The sequence below is a fragment of the Diadema antillarum genome, unplaced genomic scaffold (genome assembly GCF_040938485.1).
Source record: "Diadema antillarum isolate AM-2024a unplaced genomic scaffold, OU_Dant_1.0 seq00001730_RagTag, whole genome shotgun sequence".
NCBI lineage: Eukaryota > Metazoa > Echinodermata > Echinoidea > Diadematoida > Diadematidae > Diadema > Diadema antillarum.
The window spans coordinates 520932-540379 of NW_027272416.1; the positions used below are offsets into that span (position 1 = coordinate 520932).

Here is a 19448-nt window from a genome sequence, read left to right on the forward strand (position 1 = left end):
ATTATTTATGTTTACTATACAGTTGCAATAGGGTGCACCTTACCCGACAAGCGTTTGCTTCTTATAGGTGTTACCCAAATGAATCCTTGTAATATTTACCTTGTTTTAATATCCGAAATAAAAAAAATGGTTTGGTGTGATACAATTGTGAAATTGCGAAAAAATGTCCCTGAACCGATTGATGACGCATAAGCACGGAGTTGTGCTCAGTTAGCAGACGCCGCTCAGCACTAGCACTTAGATTTACTAGCTTGGTACACGCGCGTACACGTTAGCTAGCCCGGCCAGGCCCCGGCGCCCGGGATGTGCACTCCCGGTCGATCCACTGACTGTCGACATGTATCCATATCACGTACATTATCACTAAGTTAGCTTGCACAAATACCTGGTACCTCAAGCATAATGTCTTCCCCTATATGGGTAAACTTTGACATTGACGATGATGATGATGATGAAGAATGCAGCTCTGACGATAGCGGAGAAGAAGAGGAGGCACATGAAGTTGAAGGGGAAGATGGGGAGGGAGAGGCGGCCGATGAACCAGAACGTTATCTTGGGGCTGCACCTTACCAATATGAACCAGCTGCATTACCCGCTGCCAGTGCAAGAGCGTATGAACATGGCACCAAGTCCGAGAATAGACCTCACGGAAACGATCGCCTGGGAAATACAGAGTGGTATGTGTGGTTTGCCCCCATAGTTTAACATTAGAAAGGATAAACAGTATTCTACATGATTGACACTGTAAGTTGTAACTGTTTGTCTAGTAAGTAGTAGAAGAACAGACCCAGCTTGCTCACAAAGTGAGCCGCTACTCCGGCCGCCGCAAGCGGGAGCGTCCCAGCCGTGGCCTGGCCTGTCGGCCGGCGCTAACAAGTTAAACTAGCACCGGTAGTAGTAGTCTACTAGTAGTAGTAGTCTACTAGTACTACTACTAGTAGTAGTATTAGTACCACTAGGTCTAGTAGACTAGTAAGTAGTAATAGTAGCAGAATCTTTGGTAGCAGTACAGAGGCTACACTCTATACATTAGGGGGATTAGAGTATGTTACAGGGTGGGTTGTGGCTAAAAAAAAAGAAAAAAAAAGGCCTAACCAGTTTCCCATGGTCAGTTTCTGCAATAATTGTTATCAGTAATTTAGATGCGCCATTTTCTAAGAAAAACGATACCAAGAATGATCGTCAATTTTGGTCGAGTAGTTTTTGTTTTATGATACAAATCATACTGTGGAAGGAAGCCCTACCACCGTGCTTATCTACCGATGAACGCCACGGTGGGGCTGAATTCACAAGTAGGCCTAGGCCTATAAACACGAGTAATTCACGAGTATAAACAGGCGAGTCGCCGTAGTACTATTAGTACAGACACGCAGTGGTGGGGCCTATTTCACGAGTTTGCCTACAAATCTATGTAAGCTTAGCGCTGTCCGAGTGCGAAGTATCCTTTTCTCGCCACAGTCTTCATGGTCCTACAGTGTAAATAATGGATATTCAAGCGTACCACAGTTGTAATCTGTATTACTGGCAGTATTAAATCCGATACAATTCATTAATATTCTTTTGTCCAAAGGCTTAGCCAATGACAATAGTCAGCGCAGCGCTAGCTATGCGCTCGCTAGCTCACTCCCCCGCCAGCGCTAGTCGCCAGCCGGTGCTGTCGCTGCGCTGCGCTTGCCTTGCTAGCTCGCTGGCTATGGCTAGGCTGGTCGGACAGTCGATATCGACGACTCCGATCTTTGACGTCATCACAATTTAGAAGTGATAGTGCGCCGCATGGGGCGAAAGTATAGAAAGTTTTCCAAAACCGAGGAAATTGCATCCATTATGTTAACAAATATAGAACTAAATTCAGAACAGTAAAAAAAAAAAAAAACCTGTACGACCACAAAATTACTTAGAATTTAACATTTAATATTATCACATCATTTAGAAAAAAAAATTCTAAACCATTTTATTAGGTCTTTAAACAAAGATGTCTCTTAGCTCCGACTCCTCTGAAGTTGCACATAACGTTCACATCAAATTTTCCAGACCATCACATGCTCCTAACTAAGGTTTAGGTTTTGGACTGGAAACCTCAATATCTTGAAAGGGAAGTTTAGGAAGCAATGTACATCAGGGCCAACGGACCATCTCTATAAAGACAGGGGCGCTACAAACTTCCAAAAGTCTAATATGACCTGCTTACTGACAGTCACACGATCAATGTGAAGACAGGTCATTCAACTGATGAAGGCTGTAATAATGACAGCTGAAAATTTGGGAGCTACATAACACAAATTTTCAGATTCACACTCTTACTTGCTACTACTGTATGACTATTTGAATCAGATTCAGTGTTTTCTCATCCATACAGGCTAGCAACCCCATCTCGTATCGGATTTCATTATAACGGGATTCCCCTGTGTATATAATGATGAATTTAATGAATGCACTATTCTTGCTAAATACTGTAAAACCAGAAATTTCCATACAGTTTATTTATTGTCCATCAGTCAAATTCAACTGATGTGCAAAATTTGTTGCATACATTGCAGGTTTTATGAATACTTGGGGATTGTGTATTATGCCTGCAGAGATGTCAGCATATTATCTCTATGAGTAAACCTCATCCCCAACTGAAATGGCTAATTGCAGAATCACAATTAAAAACACTAAAACACTAAAAATAAAAATTACAAGGCATTGCAATTCTTTTCTTCTATTACAAATCAAACTTCAAAAATATCTTATTAAATCAAAACCATTTACCTAATTCATTAATCTTCTGGTGAATGGATATCAACACTAATACTGAACTCATTAAAGGACATACATCACCACATACTGTAAAAGTGGTTTCTTTCACGTACAGATACTTTTGCAGTTTCCATCGGTGCCGACTTTTTCGTGTGTGTTTAAATTCGCGGTCGGCAAAATCTGTGAATTCACAGTCGGTCAAAACTGTATTATTTTGCACATGAAAACCCAAACTATAATCCAATTATTCTTTTATTTATTAAATAGAAATTACAATTAAATGTAGGTTTACCTGAAATCCCGTCTCTCGAGTACTTTATAACATGCTTGTACCTACCTTGCGCGGAATCTTCATGTGTGCACGTGCGCAATAGTATTGTAACAAGCAGCAAGTTCAAAACATTTTCGCGTGATGTTAAATTCGCAGTTCAACCTCAAAGCGCGAAAATAAAACCACCGCGAAAGAAACCACTTTTACAGTACCTGTTTTGTTTCCTTGGGCAAGTGTGGTTGTGGCATCACATGGCTCTTCTTCTGTGGTGAATGATGAACATTAGGAAAAAAATAGCAAGCACACATTTTGTTCATCAAATCAACTTGGATTATACACTGTAAATATAACAGTACTGGCTAAGAAAAATACCTTCTTAGTACTCATAAATCTAAATGAATACAAGTTGCCATACAAGTGCAACATGCAGTGATCACATTTTCATCCCTGGGGTAACAAAAGACATCTCATATCTCAATTTTCAGTTTCTCAAATGGGCAGGAAACTTCTGCGCATGCTAAAAAGCCATGTCACAGATGCACTGTAAGATTCCTCAGTGCCATTGTCGCTTCCTGTTGTCTCACGCATACTTGGTTTCCATGAAATTCAACGCAATTTTCATCTGCTTTCTTTCGTTTCTGCTTTTTTCTTTGTTTAGAATTCAACTAAAATAAGAGTTTAAAATTTCAAAATTTTACTAATTTGCAGTCACTAGAGGCATGATTCTCTACTGCAAGGCTTCAATGTGCTGGTCACATGAAAGGACAAGTTCACCTTCATTAACATAAGGATTGAGAGAATGCAGCAATATTAGTAGAACACATCAGTGAAAGTTTGAGGAAAATTGGACAATCGATGCAAAAGTTATGAATTTTTAACATTTTTGTGTTGGAACCGCTGGATGAGGAGACTACTAAGGCTCGTGATGTCATATGAGTACAACAGTATAAAGAAAATGTAAAGAAAATTCAACATATTTTCTTTTTTTTCGCATAATAAAAGAGCACTTGACTTTCCTCTTTCTAAAGGCAATGGGAATAATATTACCCATAACATATGTCAGTATAACAAGTCAAGGGAATGTGTACTTTTTTCAAAAGATGAAATTTGTGAAATTCTCTTTATATTTTCCTTATATTGTTGTATGCATGTGACATCATACACTGCAGTAGTCTTCTCATACAGTGGTGACTGCACAAAAACTTCAAAAATTCATAACTTTTGAACGGATTGTCCGATTTTCCTCAAACTTTCAATGATGTGTGCTCTACTAATATTGCTACATTCTCTCAATCTCAATATGTTAATGAAGGTGAACTTGTCCTTGAAGGAAAGCATAGAAATTTTCGACAACGACAACAACAAAATACCCGTGGATAAAGACAGGACATGACCTGAGTGACTTTGCAGTCAAAACAGGGGTGAGTTTGTCCCCAGAGCTATCCCAGGGTGCATCTAAAATGCCGCTCTGCGCACAGCACCTACTGTAGGTAATGGCAATACTTAGAATTGGCAGGCATAACCCTCTTGAAACTCAATTTTGAATAAAGAATACTAATTTACATTTTAAAAACTTCTGTAGTGGTCAATAGCACAATCAGGGTATGCAAATGCATAACATCAGAAAATGAAAAATCTTGGTGAAAATGCTTTTTTTTCTGCTTTTCATATCTGAGTACACAAATTTTCATTTCATGTACAAAAAAAAAATTGAATTTATATGTGCATAAATTAGCATTTTTAATAATTAGGGAGTTAAATTACATTAAAATGACTGATATATCGCAAAAATTCATTTAAAAAAAGGAGATTTTTGTTTCTACAGGTATATTATAAAAAATTTCTTTTATATACTCTTGATAACTACCTCTTTCACTCACCACTAGTACATAACCTTGACATATCATAAAATGCAAATTAATGCCATATTTTAAGTAATCAAAATGGACAATCAGTTTTGTAGGCATAACTTTGAATTCATTTAAAACCACTTTCATATATTTGATAATATTTCGCTTTTGGCAAAGAGTTCAGAGGTGAAACTTTCAGGAATAGATAACAGACATACGTCAGCCATTATTACAAAGTTTCACGAAATTAGAGCTGGTATGGGGGAAGATATGATATTTTTCATCAAGAATTCATATCTGAAGATTGACCTTAAGTATTCAATATGCGCATAATGTTCCGATCCATTCTCATACCTGTGTGTAAACAAAGATGGAGTAATTATATAAGATTTATGTTGACTTGAGTTGATATCCAAGCTGTGACAACAGAAAAATTTGATATTTAACCCAAATAATGTATTTTTGCTTATGACATATTTAAAGAGTGAATAAGCATTGAAATAAGAACACTACACACTTATCATATGACCTTGATGCAGAAGAGAGTGGCCCCGACCAGTCTTTTTTTTCCTCAGCACTTTATATGTACTTGTATCAAAAAATATAAGTTCTCATTGTTCAAACTTGCTAAAATTTTCACACAATAGACTACTACATATGTACAATCCATGGCTAAAATGCAAAGGATATTGAATAAAAGGAACAGATTCTTTCATGATTGTCAAATAAGGATGTACCTCACTGAAAATACTACTAGAAATGTCGCTTTGGCGACTGGTATGCCTCTGCCATAATGCATGATTCTCCTAATACTGTAAAAGTGGAAATTTTCGCGGTGTTGACATTTTTGCGCATTTCGCGCAACCAGAAACTAGCGCGAAAATAAAAACACGCGAATATTTTTGCTTGCCATACGTTCCTGTGCGTGATGTCTTGATTCCGCGGAATTAAAAACACGCGAAACTCTTCTGACCCGACCTAGCTCGAAAAATTAGTCGCGCGAAAATATCCACTTTTACAGTAGGTCTATAGTACATGTGGACAATGTGTGATTTAATACATTTTCACAAAATTGGCAAAATATTAAAATGACATGTTTGTCACAAATGTATCAAATGTTCACCTTCCTTGACCTATGTTTAATTGGATGAATAGGAGAGCATGTATTTGGGGATTTAAGAACTTTAACTTCGACTTTGACCCTTTCATAAGTTTACACACTTGAGAGAGATTTTCAAGGTATGGAGTAAAAGTGCAATTTCTGTATTGAACAGTAAATTGTTATCATTTTCATCTGTCAGGCAGAACATACATAAATATACTAAGTTTAAAGATAACTTGAGCCACTTCCGAGATATGGAGAAAGAAGTAAGTTCAGCACTTTCACTTGATCTTTGACCTTTTGACCTTTGACCTTCTTGGCAAAAAAAAAAATCCCAGAGAATATCTAGTGGGTTATACATGCATACATCAAGTTTTAAAAAAATAATCCTGCTGGCATTGCATAAATATAAGGAAAATAGTAACATTTTGAAGTATTGCCCTTGACCTTTGACCCCTGGCCTTTGACCCCACGAACCCCAAATTCCCTAGATAACCATGGCCAGTCAGTACATGCATATACTTTGTTCCATAAAGATACCTTAAACAATTTCCAAGATAGAGAGTTAAAAAAGTGAAATTTTAACATTTTACTTGACCTTTTGACCTTTGACCTTTTGACCTCATGACCCCAAACTTTTACCAGAGAATCTTACTTGGGTAATACATGTATACACTAAGTTTCAAGAAAATATCTTCAGGCATTGCATAGATATGGGGGAAAAAGTGAAATTTTAAGCATTTGACCTTGACCTTTTGACCTTTGACCTTGAGCATGTGCACCCAAAAGTTGATAGGCACAACTTCACTCCCTAATACACATACATGCCAAGTTTCATTAGGATACCTCAAAAGGTTTTGATAGTTACCCTGTCCACAAAATTCATTACGGACGGACGGACGGAAGGACGGACGGAAGGACGGACGCTACGACGGACAGACGGACGTCCGGAAGGATGGACGGACGGACGGACGGACAACCCGAGCACCACTTTGTGGCGGAGGCATAAAAATCCTCCTTTCCACTTGGACTTACATGTGTCATTGTATACAATGTAGTACATATCGTCGCCGGTCACACGAACCGACGAATCACTCGATTTTGGGTCAAATTTTCGATTTTGAGATTTTCCATCATTTCAATAGTAGATATTCCATACTACATATTCTGAAATTCTCAGTGTGTAATTCGGTGTAATTTTTACGTAGCATCACTTTTGTACTATGTAATTCCATTTGTGAAAATTATTTGTTTTCCCCATAGACGCGTGTGGTAAACAATCAGGCGATTCGACGGTTCGGTGACCGCGCGTACTAGTACGCACGGTCACCGAACCGACGAATCAGTGCGCATTACGTGTAATTTTTGAGATTCAACGGTTCATTGACCGCGCGCACAGTGCGCATACTATGTAATACATGTGTTGACAATGACAACGCTCAATGTACATGTACATATGGACACACATGGAAAATGACAACGTTCTTTGCAGACCGAAAATACATGCATGCAGCTCTTTGACGATTTCCCGCTTATTTGTTAACAATACAATTTGATAAAAACTTCACAAGTTAGAGCAAGAATTGAAGTCTGATGTACTACAAAAATAATTGGAAATTATAGACATGAAAGTGTAGCAACCACAAGTGAAAAATGGGTTAACTTCAAACGCGATTTTCTCGAATTGTCATTCCTACGCAAACCTGAGGGATTCGTCGGTTCGTGTGACCGGCGACGATATATTATACAAATGATGCACAGGATAGAGTGCGTTAGTGGAGATGTAGCGCACTCGAGGGTATTTACAAAATTTGTGAAACATGCACGAGGCGAAGCCGAGTGCATGTTGCACTACATTGTAAATACCCAAGAGTGAGCTGCATCTCCACTAACGCCACGAAATAATCCTGTGCATCATTTGTTTTATAAAATGGGTCGAAAACTAACAGCATTTTTCACGTACCTTTGTGGGTCAATACCAGTCAGCTACATGTAGCACTCGCTCAAGAGTCAAGATGTTCGAAGATGTTTGTCCCAAACATTTACGCACGTCGCACTCGGAAATCCCGCACATATAAGTACTGTACGTATAAGAGTATACGTACGCCACACGTTATGCACACAAGAAAAGACGGCCGGCAGCCCGAACTAGAAGTTGTTTACAGGATTGACAGCGCGTATAGTAGCGCGCGACGCACTTTAACAACTGATTGAGTGTGCACTGCTAGTGTAAACATTGTGACGTCAGGCCGTGCATGTTAGTGAGAAATTGATACACGCACACGTGACTCATTTCAGCGCTTCCAATTGGCTACATTCTTGAAACCATTTTATAATATGACCATTTTATAAGTGACACAAGTACAGGGGATATGATACATACCTCTACAGAATCTCGCTTGACACGTTTTACTGTAGAGGGTGGCTGATTTCGATCCACTGCAGCCCTCTTGTGGCTGTATACCTCCCTCTTCTTCAGAACATCGTTACTCTGCAGAGGAGACCGCTCATATTTGAATTTGTTGATGAGTGACTCTTTCCAGGTATCCTTCAATGAAACATGAAAATCGTAACTTTATACAAGCAACAAAAAATGTACTTGCATTCATTACTCAACTAAAGGAATTCCTAATATTATACATTGAATAAAAATCACTACAAATTGTCTACCTCACATCCCCTTGGTGATTCCATGCACCTAACAAGGCCGATCTTGATCAAATGGAAAACACCTGGCATACATATACTGTACATGTACTACACAATTATACAATCAGGTCCAATGAGGCTCATCACAGTTAGTCCATGGGCCAGGCCAGATATTGGTACCATCTGAGGTGGCAAAACCTTTTTAGTTTCATTTTGTTTGTCGGGCATAGATATGCTTCTCAAGCTATGATAGCATTTCCAAATGAGTAGCTTAGTCCTAATAAATGAATTTTTAACCCGTTTGGTTTCGCTGTTATATCCCTTTACTTCTGAATCGAAACTAACCGCTATAGAAAGAAGAGCACTGTCTTCTGTATGTCCACAGGTGTTCTGTTGTAAACGCGGTGCGCTTAGTCTTTATTCAAGGCAGCGAAGGGAATATCCAAGGGTTATGATGTCCACAGCGCTTAGTCTTTATTCAAGACGGCAAAGGGACTTTCCAAAGCTAATGATACAGTGTATATCCTTTTTCTAAAAAGCAAACAAAAAAACAATTCCTCGTGGATTTTGCCGTATTTTTCAATTATTCATCATTTTCCGGTGAAAACGCTACGGTGAAAACGCTAATGCCACGCCACTGTCGCTTTATTTCCATCCAACAATGAAAGATAATGCAGAAACAATGTACCGGTACACTACAATACATTATAATAAATAATATTGTACATGAGCAGAGTGATTTTTGTTTAAAACTGATGTATTTGTTGAAAGGGTAGTGTAAAAACAGTATAGATAATCCCTTTTATTAGGAACTTTAGATATGATAACATCCACGAGGAATTGCTTTTTTGTTTGTTTTTTAGATAAAGGGATATACACTGTATCATAGGCTTTGGATATTCCCTTCGCCGTCTTGAATAAAGACTATGGGCAAGTCCAAGATAACACGCGCGTTACGTATGGGACATTCAGAGACTTTTATGACCTGAAAAATAGTGTTAATGGCTTTTGATCATATTAAACTTTATCATGGTGATTGATATCTAGGAGAAGTATAATCATGCAAAAAATGGAGAAAAATGACCTTCACAATTATATTCTAGAAGAGAAAATATGTGCCGTATGGGACCAGAAAAATTTTGTTTTTTTGAACATCTTTTTCAACCTCAAAACTCTCTGAAAGTATTTCATTCTACAACTTGTAACTCACTGTGATGAAAGTCACAACACTCAAGATTATCACAAGTAAGTTTCGTGTCATTTATAGGCAAAAAGCTCTAATTACAGGTTCTACTTAAAGACAGACATGACGTGTTACGTATGGGACAGTTACGTGTGGGACAGTTTGTCCCCCATTCATTCAGTGTGTGAAGAACCATGTTTATGGGTATTTTGCATAATTATTGAAGTAAAATCAGTTGAAACTACTCAAATACTGATCCAGATTGTCAAGGAAACAATATTCCCCAAATATTCACCATCCTAATCATATTCAATCATATTTTTATATTTTTATGACCAACCTGAGTATGCATGCCCTTTGTCCCCCATTCATTTAGTGTGTGGAGAGACATGTTTATGGGTATTTTGCAAAGTAATTTTGCAAAATACCCATAAACAAATTTTTGCATAATTATTGAAATTGAATCAGTTGAAACTACTCAAATACTGATCCAGATTGACAAGGGAACAATATTCCCCATAATCATATTTCATCATATTCTATATTTTTATGACCAACCTTCGTAATAGTATGTATGCCCTATTTTTATCAGGATAGTTATTACTGAAAAATTGAATAGTTTAAAGTGTTTACTTCCATTGATGAAGGGCAGTTCGCCATTTCGTTTCAATAAAAAACAACTTGACACAAGAAATATTAATTTTTATAAATAAGCAATACCTGCTGCATGGAACCCCAGTGATTGAGTAGATATATGATGTCTGTCTAGCAGTCAGGTCATTGATTCGAGTCACACCTCAGTATGTATACCCATGAATTTTGTCGTGGCTATTATTGAAACCTGAATAAGGACAATTTGTGTATCACTTGCAATAAAAAAAAAAATCATTTTACTTTATATTTTTTTAAAATATTTATATCACAACCATTTCAAATTGGATCTCCATCACTAAACTTTGAATTCCTCTAGTCTTAGGATTGTATGCTCTTTAGTTATTCATATAATTGGTTTCCAATCATCTCATTAAATGTTGAAAACTGAATCCCCATTTCTGCAAAAAACTATACCATCCCTTTAATGCTGATTTTTCATTGTGTATTTTGCCATTCTCCCCTCCCCCTTTCTGAAACTTGTTCAGTCAAGCACATGTATTGTTTAAAGTGTCTATAACTCAAAAAGTAGCTACAATGTTGGGATGCTTTCTTCAGGATGATTGACCATTTGTGTACTGAGAGACCTTCCCAGCTAGCTACATGCATTCACATGCATTATGTATGAGGATGTCCCATACGTAACGCATTTGTCCCATACGTAACATTATTTCAATGCCTAATAAAAAATATTCCTTTTACTGTTTTTTTTCTTTTTTCTATGGTATTTAATTTCTCTAAACAATAAATTAGAACTTTCCAAAAGGGCATTAATATAACCTCAGCAATTTCAGAAAAAACCTAAAAAAATGACCTCAATTTGTTACGTATGGGACATCTCATGATAGGACACGAGCTAATTTGCATAATCATTTGCATAATCCCTAAATTTTCATACCAAGTTAAACTATTTGATGAACTTCTTATGTCCACATATTAATCAAATATCATTTGCTTTCCTTTGAATTAATATGAATTTTTATAAATGTCCCATACGTAACGCTGTGTTTCACATTTATGCAAATGAAGCCCTTGAAATTTGCATAAATTTACGTAACATAATTTTTTCCTCCATGGAAATCAAAACTTCAACTCATAAGCTTCAAAATGATACCAAACATGTCAATATTGAGCAAAGATGAAATTTTGCCTTCTGAGGGGACCTTATCTTGGACTTGCCCCTAAACGCACCGCGTTTAGCTCTGGACAGCATCACCCTTTGGATATTCCCTTCGCCGCTTTGAATAAATACTAAGCGCACCGCGTTTACAACAGAACACCTGTGGACATACCATGAGCTCCATGGACATACAGAAGACCGTGCTCTTGTTTCTATAGCGGTTAGCCTCAATTCAGAAGTATAGGGATATAAAAACGAGACCAAATTGGTTAAAAATTCATTTATTAGGACTAAGCTACTCATTTGGAAATGCTATCATAACTTGATAAGCATATCTATGCCCAACAAACAAAATGACACCAAAAAGGTATTGCCACCTGAGATGGTACCAATAACCAATTTTTCGCCTCTTGGCCCATGGACTAAGTGTATGCAAGGGAAATCTATACTTACATATCCTGACGAATTCTGAGCTCTGTCCTTCAGTACAGGAAATCTTGCAACCAGGGTACTGCACACAATTTTGTATTGTGATGGTGTAGGGTACCTGCAAGTACAGTACATACAGATGTAAAACAGATACAGTTTTCATCTATTTAAAGAAGCAGTCTTCAATTTCCCAATTTCACAAAACATACAATTGAAATGACAAATTCATTCTCATACAAGGACATGACAGTATCTTTAAATTTAATAAAATTCAAATTGTAACTGTTGATGAATCAAGAACTATTTCTGAGAAAAGTATAATATAGTAAAATATTACAACTATACAGCAAAACCGAATTTTTTGTACAATTAACTTTAAAAGCATTTGATGAAGTAAGCTGATATTTGCATTTTCTTTTCTTTCTTTTTTGTTATATTCACAACCACTGAAGGATGAATGGAACAAATCTGGAATTAATATCTCAGTTACAATGTCCCACAAAGACAATGTCCAATTGTACACGCACCTGCCTTTTTGAAAAGTTATTACATTAATGCAATGAATATCAATGTGAAGGATCTTTACAAACATTAACATTTCTTTATCAAACTCAGTCTCACCGTACATGTATGTATCATGTGTGCATTCCTTTATTGGTCACACACATGTACACAAAACAAAATATTGACATGAACAAGCTACAGTAAACAACATTAGAGAAAGTTTCCACATCACAAAAATATTCCACATTTGACCTACAATTTTCATGCACATACATAGTAACACGGATTAGAGAAACTGGTACAATATACTTACATTGTGTGTTGTGAAACATCCTCATATAATTGTTTAACTATCCTGGAGCGCCACTTCCTCTCGAGTACAATGGGGCTGTCCTCCTTCAATAGATTCCTCACATCAGCAGGCATTGTCGGTAGAGTGTAGTTCAAATGCCAGTCTGAGTTGACAGATGCACATCTCTGAACAGGATTTCTGGAAAAGGAGCAATATGTGTACAATATATTAAATCTGTGAACTCACTGCAGTCTTCTTGCACTAAGTTAATGGGATTTGTTGTGTGTGTGTATACTTTTTTTTCTGTGAACATATACACTTAACTTGAACTTTAACACCAAACAAATAATGATCTGTAAGACAGCACCACAATTCGAGCATACCGTATAATAGGGTTTGTGCCCCCTCAGTGATGGTATACATCTGAAGTATTGATTGAGGTGAGGATTCAGCATGTAACTTTTTCGAGGATACACTAGTTTAGAAACCAATGCATGAAACGTTAAAGAGGATACAATCCCACAAGAGAATGAAAGTTTACTTGATTAAAATAGGTTTTGAAATGGCTGAGATATCAAAAAAGAAAGGAAGAAAGAAAGAGCCCCTTGTAACAGGTGGGTTCTACTTTTTTTTTTTAATACAGCTGTATTAGGATTGCTTTGTTGTGACCATCTCAGCCATGTGACATCAAACCAATTTTCATCAAATAAACTTTGAATTCCTCTTAGAATTACATGTTCGTTTATATTTCAGAAGAGGTTATCATTATTTTACAACAACAACAACAACAATAGTCGGACACCTGAAACCCCTCTCAACTAAAACTACACAACTGTATACCATCCCTTCAAAGGTACTAGGCCTTACAAGACTATGTACAAACATTTGTACAATGCACATATGTAAAGCAACACCCACTACTAGTAGTTTTCACCTTCACAACATGTACAATTTGTACATGATGTACTTTGCGATACCGGTAACATACATGTACTGCAAAACTTAAACTTCATAATACACACAGTACCAAAAGACAGCCACTGAAGAATCAATGGAACAAATCTACAATCGCCATCAAAGGTACAATCGCCATCAAAGGTACAATCGCCATCAAAGGTACATCTTGTACAAGTACAGCACGTCCCACAATTACAATGTAAAGTGGACCAGATTGTACATTGGAATTTCATTTTGTGCAGGAGTAGAAAAAGGTCATTTGTACCAACAGACAGTTTGGCTTCTTAATTCACTGAAATACAATGTATAAAACAATTGTGATAATCATGATGACTATAATTCATGAAATTCTTATCAATGGTGCTTGTTAGCACATCCATCTGACAACAAGCCTGGTATTTGGCATATCAATATCAAAAGAAAAAGTTGCAATTGCATTCAATACAAAACAACGAAATGGACGCCTGTTAAATTGTCAACTGATGGTCAATTCTTTTCCACATCACAAAAATATTTCACATTTGAATAAAAATATGATTGTCAGATACCATGGATTAGAAAAAAAAAACAACAACCTTTGTAGTACAATATACATTGTACAAATACATTGGAATGTAACTTACTGAGATGTTGGAGTTTGGGACATTTCTTCATCTTGCTGCTGTTCCACATCATTGTTTTCTTGAACAAGTACTTGTATCTTGGATCTGTTAGGTGGCAAATCCTCGTCAAGGTCGATCCAATCACACCAGTCCTCACTGTAGACCTGAATAATCGGAACAGTCGTCTCTGGAAGCTTAAATGTCTCCTTCACCTTCTTCAAGAAACTCTTAATGTTGCAGTCATTCTCCACTGCGACTATCTTTTTTGATTGGCAGCATGACACATGGTAACGCAACATCCTGAAAACACAATTAAACAGTGGAAAGAGACCACAGCTATAAATGCATGTAGTGTCCAGGAGGATAACGCATACTGGTTTTGATACACTGGTTGTGCACGGATGTACAAGTGTACAGTACATGGCTATGTACAGTACCTCACAAGCTGATTGACGGTCCATACAAGGCATTTAAATCCATTTAACTTGAAATTGACTGAAATTATTGTGAAGTATATGAGCACAATTCATTAAATGGGCCATTCCACGGTTTTAGACATAGTGCTCTTTTGAAGGAGAGTTTAGTGTAAATGCATTCAACCTCTCCATATTGATTCAATTGTTTTCAATGTTTCTTACTGTACAGTCTTAGGCCTAAAAATTACCATGATTCAGGAGATGAATAAAATGTAAATAAAAATAAAATATTTGCCTTACTGAGGTAAAATTAAATCTGTTATTGACATAGAGCTAAAGGACAAGGTGTCTGCCTTTCTGATGTGTTATATCAAATAACTTTAATAATACATGTATTACCTGCATGTTAGATTTAGATACATACAATGTATGTGTGATGCATAATAAATATCACTTGTAATTGGATACTGCTTGGTAAAAGTTACTAAATGGGTGCAAGATTTAAAAGTGCTCCTGAAGGTAAACCCATTTGCACCTCCAGAGACTCCAACCCAAAGCACCTTCTGATCTGGAGATTCTACCGCCTGAAACCCCTAGCAAACGGGAGACTCCAAGTTGATGTGTGCGAAGCGCCAAGTTCCTAGGGTTTTAGATGCTCTCTGGTGTATCTAAGGCTTATTTTGTCAACAAACAATAGCAATAAGTAAGAAATCCTTTCCATCAGAAGACACAGAGCCAGGGCGGGAGAAATTAAATCTCAAGAGGGAGAACGGGAGATTTTGCAATAATGGGATTTCGGCGGGAGATCTCCAGTCGAAAACGGGAGAGTTGGAGTCTCTGCACCTCTCAAACATCACTTGTGTACATGCCCTGTATGAAGGACATGTCCGTGATATTTGAAGATCAGTAATTACTGTGCAGCTGAAGATAATCAAATTCAGTGAATGTCAAAGAAAAAAAAAATCCTCCTTTCCACTGGGACTTATGTGTCATTACATACAATGTATAGTACATATTGCATACAATGGATGCACATATACTACATTTAGCAGATCTAACCATACCTGTGATAAAGACAAAATCATAATCACACACACATCTGAGCAAAAACTGTTTGGTGTACAAATCACAGACACAGCCTCTAATCTGATGCTAAAGTTTGACATACTTTGTACTTCAAGGACACCATACACTTACCATCCACCTCATAGACATCCAAAGTCTGAAAATTTGACATCTTTGATGTTTTGAACACATGCCACTGCTGGAGGCCAATGACCTCAAAAGCATGCAAGTGTCTACTGAAGCTGATAGTCTTGTATTAAATTTAGTACAAACATACCAAATGGTGTCATTACAAAGAAGCTACATGTAGGAACTTCACCTTCCCAAACACAGGAATGTCTTCTCCATGAACAACATCAGTCAAAATGACATCATTCTCTTTGAAGTCCATGAAATCTACTGTCACAGATGTAGCCTTCCACAAATGTACATCATCATCAACCAAATTGAAAATGTATTGTCACTCAGTTTCCTTTGAAGAACATGAGGAAGACTGTGGAAAGAGATCCGATCCTCGACACAATCATGAAGGGAACCTTAAGTTCCTCATAAAACTAAACGGATCCTCCATTCATCTGCCAGAACTGCAGAAACTGGTGTCGGGAAGCAAGGGAAAGCACCACATTGCGAAAATTCCTAATGGTGGCAGCTATGCGTTTGAAGTACCAGTTGGTGCTTTGCCTCAAATCACATGCACCAAAAATTCCTCAGAGGTCCCATTTCTGAAATAAGCCGATGGTAGTGAATAAGATTTTAAAGCTGTCAGGGGACAGTTGTGAAAACATTGCATTTTGATCAATCACTTGCTGTTGCAGAAAAGGTAACCAGGACTTCTTGATTACTGGTGCCAAACATACATGTATGTCCACAATCTCCCTGCATGAGAGATACAACTCCCATATCTCAGAATCTTCCGGAACAAATTCTCCAAACATAAATGCCATCATTCTGAGAAGGCACATAACTTTTGCGAAGCTGATCCAGCAATATTATCGTTCTGTCGCAAAATTCTCGCAGAAATATCAACAGGCTTGCAACGAGCATCACTCCTACCATACCTGAAACATTTCAAACTGTTCATCAGTCTTCCAACTCCCTCATATGTCAGAAATCCTTGCCTCACAACTTCCTTCAATACAACCTTTATCACGATAGAAAAACCCCTTCTAACATGTCATGCATAGGATCAGGAGGCAGACACTTTGTAACCTCAAAGTGCTGCAGCTCACTGAATGGGCAAGGTCTCAATACCCCATACACTGAAGAGTTTTGCTGGTTAAACTTACAAGTACAGCGTTTAAGTGATAAGCATGGACATCAGCTGTTCTGAGCACAAATTCAGATTCAATGAATTTCTGAGATATCTCTCGAGCTCTCTGCTCGCCATACAGGAACGACAGATACATCCAGATGAGAAAAAGTCGAAAAACCGCCGACAGCATGACTGGATAGGTTGTCCCCACACATACACGTAGCTATAACCAGATAACAGTGCCCAATCTGGTATGTTCAGAGCCATCAACACCACTCTCAAACCATCTGTTCTTCAGATCATTTTTTATGACTATAGTATGACTATGAGTGGTCTCAACACAACTTCATACATTATTATCCATGTTATCTCTGCACAAACTTGTTCTTCACCAGCAATGCAAGTGTTGATCTAAATTTACACCGTGCAGGTCTCTAACGTTACTATGAAATAAACAGCCAACATTTTCTGTTGTCCTCGTTTAGCACCAAGCAAGACTACCAAGAAGATGATTAACCACCTCAACAAACTCATCGCTCACATCAGTAGGTAACGCTAGGCCTATGTCGCTATATGAGGACAATTCGAAGTAGACTCTAGACCTATATTTGGAAGAGCCAAAAAAAGTTGCTGTTCTTGAAATGAAGACCAGACTTGTAACCTTCTAGAAAATCTTCACTCATTACTTGTAAAGTTGTAAAAATGTGCAATTCCAATGTGCAACTGCATGCCATGCATGCATCCTGCGCAGTGTGTAGCAGTGTTGTTATACAGTACACGCGGGGGACGTGAAGCCCCGGAGACCGCGCCGGCAGTGTGGCGGCTGTCGCAGTTGGGGCCACAGCACAGCCACAGGCAAATTGCAAGCACGACACACGACTTGAGATTGGAGAAATAAAGGATCTTAGCCGTGCAGAAACAAACCTAATAAAATCATAATTATTGACCATTTACTCACTTCAAACTTGTATAAACCGATGCTTGTGTTATAAGCCAATTAGACTGTAGAACTGTCAGAATGCAGATTAAGTTTCAGTACTCGATGTCACCGTACGGAATAAGATGATCAACCCTGGCCGGCCGGCCCTCCCGATGTTACGGCCCGCGCCGCCGGCGCCGCTCGCGCTGCTGGCCGCTGCTCCATGCTGGTGCGGTGAAATGCAAGTGGCGCCCGCCCTCTAGCGTTCAGCGGGGATAATCGAACCTGGGTCGGCAGCTGCAAATCGATCTACGTTAGTACAGTCGTCAGAAGACTTCGATGGCATGGCTTGTGTCAACCTTTACAGCGCTCTTACTTTCAAATTATCACTTCTTTATGTGAATGAAAGTGTACATTTTTGGAGTGAAAACTAGTCAAAGAATCCACTGTTATAACATATTTTCTCTAAAGCGTGAGGGTACTTTTTCTCCTCAAGAAAATGGCAAGAATTTTTGTCAACTTCACATGTTCGCTGAAATGTTATTTTGTAGTACAATGTAATGCTATAACCTCCCTTGAAAATTATGCTACAATTCCTTTAAGGCTTATCATATTTTCAATGAAAGTTAAGCAATTGAAAAAAGGTTTGAACTGACCAAAATAAAAAGTTTAAAACATTTTTTTTATTGTACGGGTACCTCTTGTAGGTTAAATTTTCAAATGTGGTATATAAGTTTCTCAGACACAATACACGTTCACTTTTTTTGCCATTTACTTTAAAAGAAAAATATTTATATCTAGGAACAAAATAAACAGACCATTAGCAGCTAATAGTATCACAGCTTATCATCATGACTATAACTTACGTTTCTGTGAAATTTCTCAACATATAATTTCAATCAGAGAATTTTATCTGCTCTTTATCTATTTGTTATCATTATTATTTTTAATGGGAGCGGTTCGGTTATGTGAGTCTATAACATAGATTATTGTAAGACTCGGGTTCAGTTTTTGGTATGTCATTAAATAAAGTTTCTATAATTTACTTGTTCATTCAATTTGATCAAAAGTTCTCTTGAGAGCTTTCACACTTTCCCGGATCGCGCTACACATGCACAACAGGGACTGTTATTCAACACTGCATTTACATAATATAGATGGCTTATTATAGATACAAACTGGACTTCTCCTATACTTGGATTTTATGATTGAAACAACCACAATAAAATTACGGCACAATATCAATTCAGAGTAATACATGTGTATAGGTTTCTTATTCAAATGAATACTTGACAAGTATAGAGTGAATTATTTGACTATACTAGGCACCGGCGTAGCCAAGGGGGGGGGGGGGGGGGGGGGACGATGTGGGCAGTCCCCCTCCACCCCCAAAAAAAAAAGAAAAAAAAAAGATTGGGACCGGGGATTTGGAAGGTGAGGGATGAAA

The 19448-nt window shown here is 37.7% G+C and overlaps 1 protein-coding gene across 1 annotated transcript; it reads right to left on the minus strand.

Moving 5' to 3' along the window:
- Positions 1-1620: 1620 nt before the first annotated feature.
- Positions 1621-18146, minus strand: LOC139711920 (uncharacterized). Its single transcript, XM_071623766.1, has 6 exons — positions 18041-18146; positions 14371-14649; positions 12812-12988; positions 12019-12112; positions 8346-8510; positions 1621-1734 (listed from the first exon to the last, which is right to left on the minus strand). The coding sequence occupies exons 2-6, from the start codon at positions 14646-14648 to the stop codon at positions 1621-1623; spliced, it is 828 nt and encodes a 275-aa protein (XP_071479867.1). The 5' UTR covers position 14649; positions 18041-18146.
- Positions 18147-19448: the final 1302 nt, after the last annotated feature.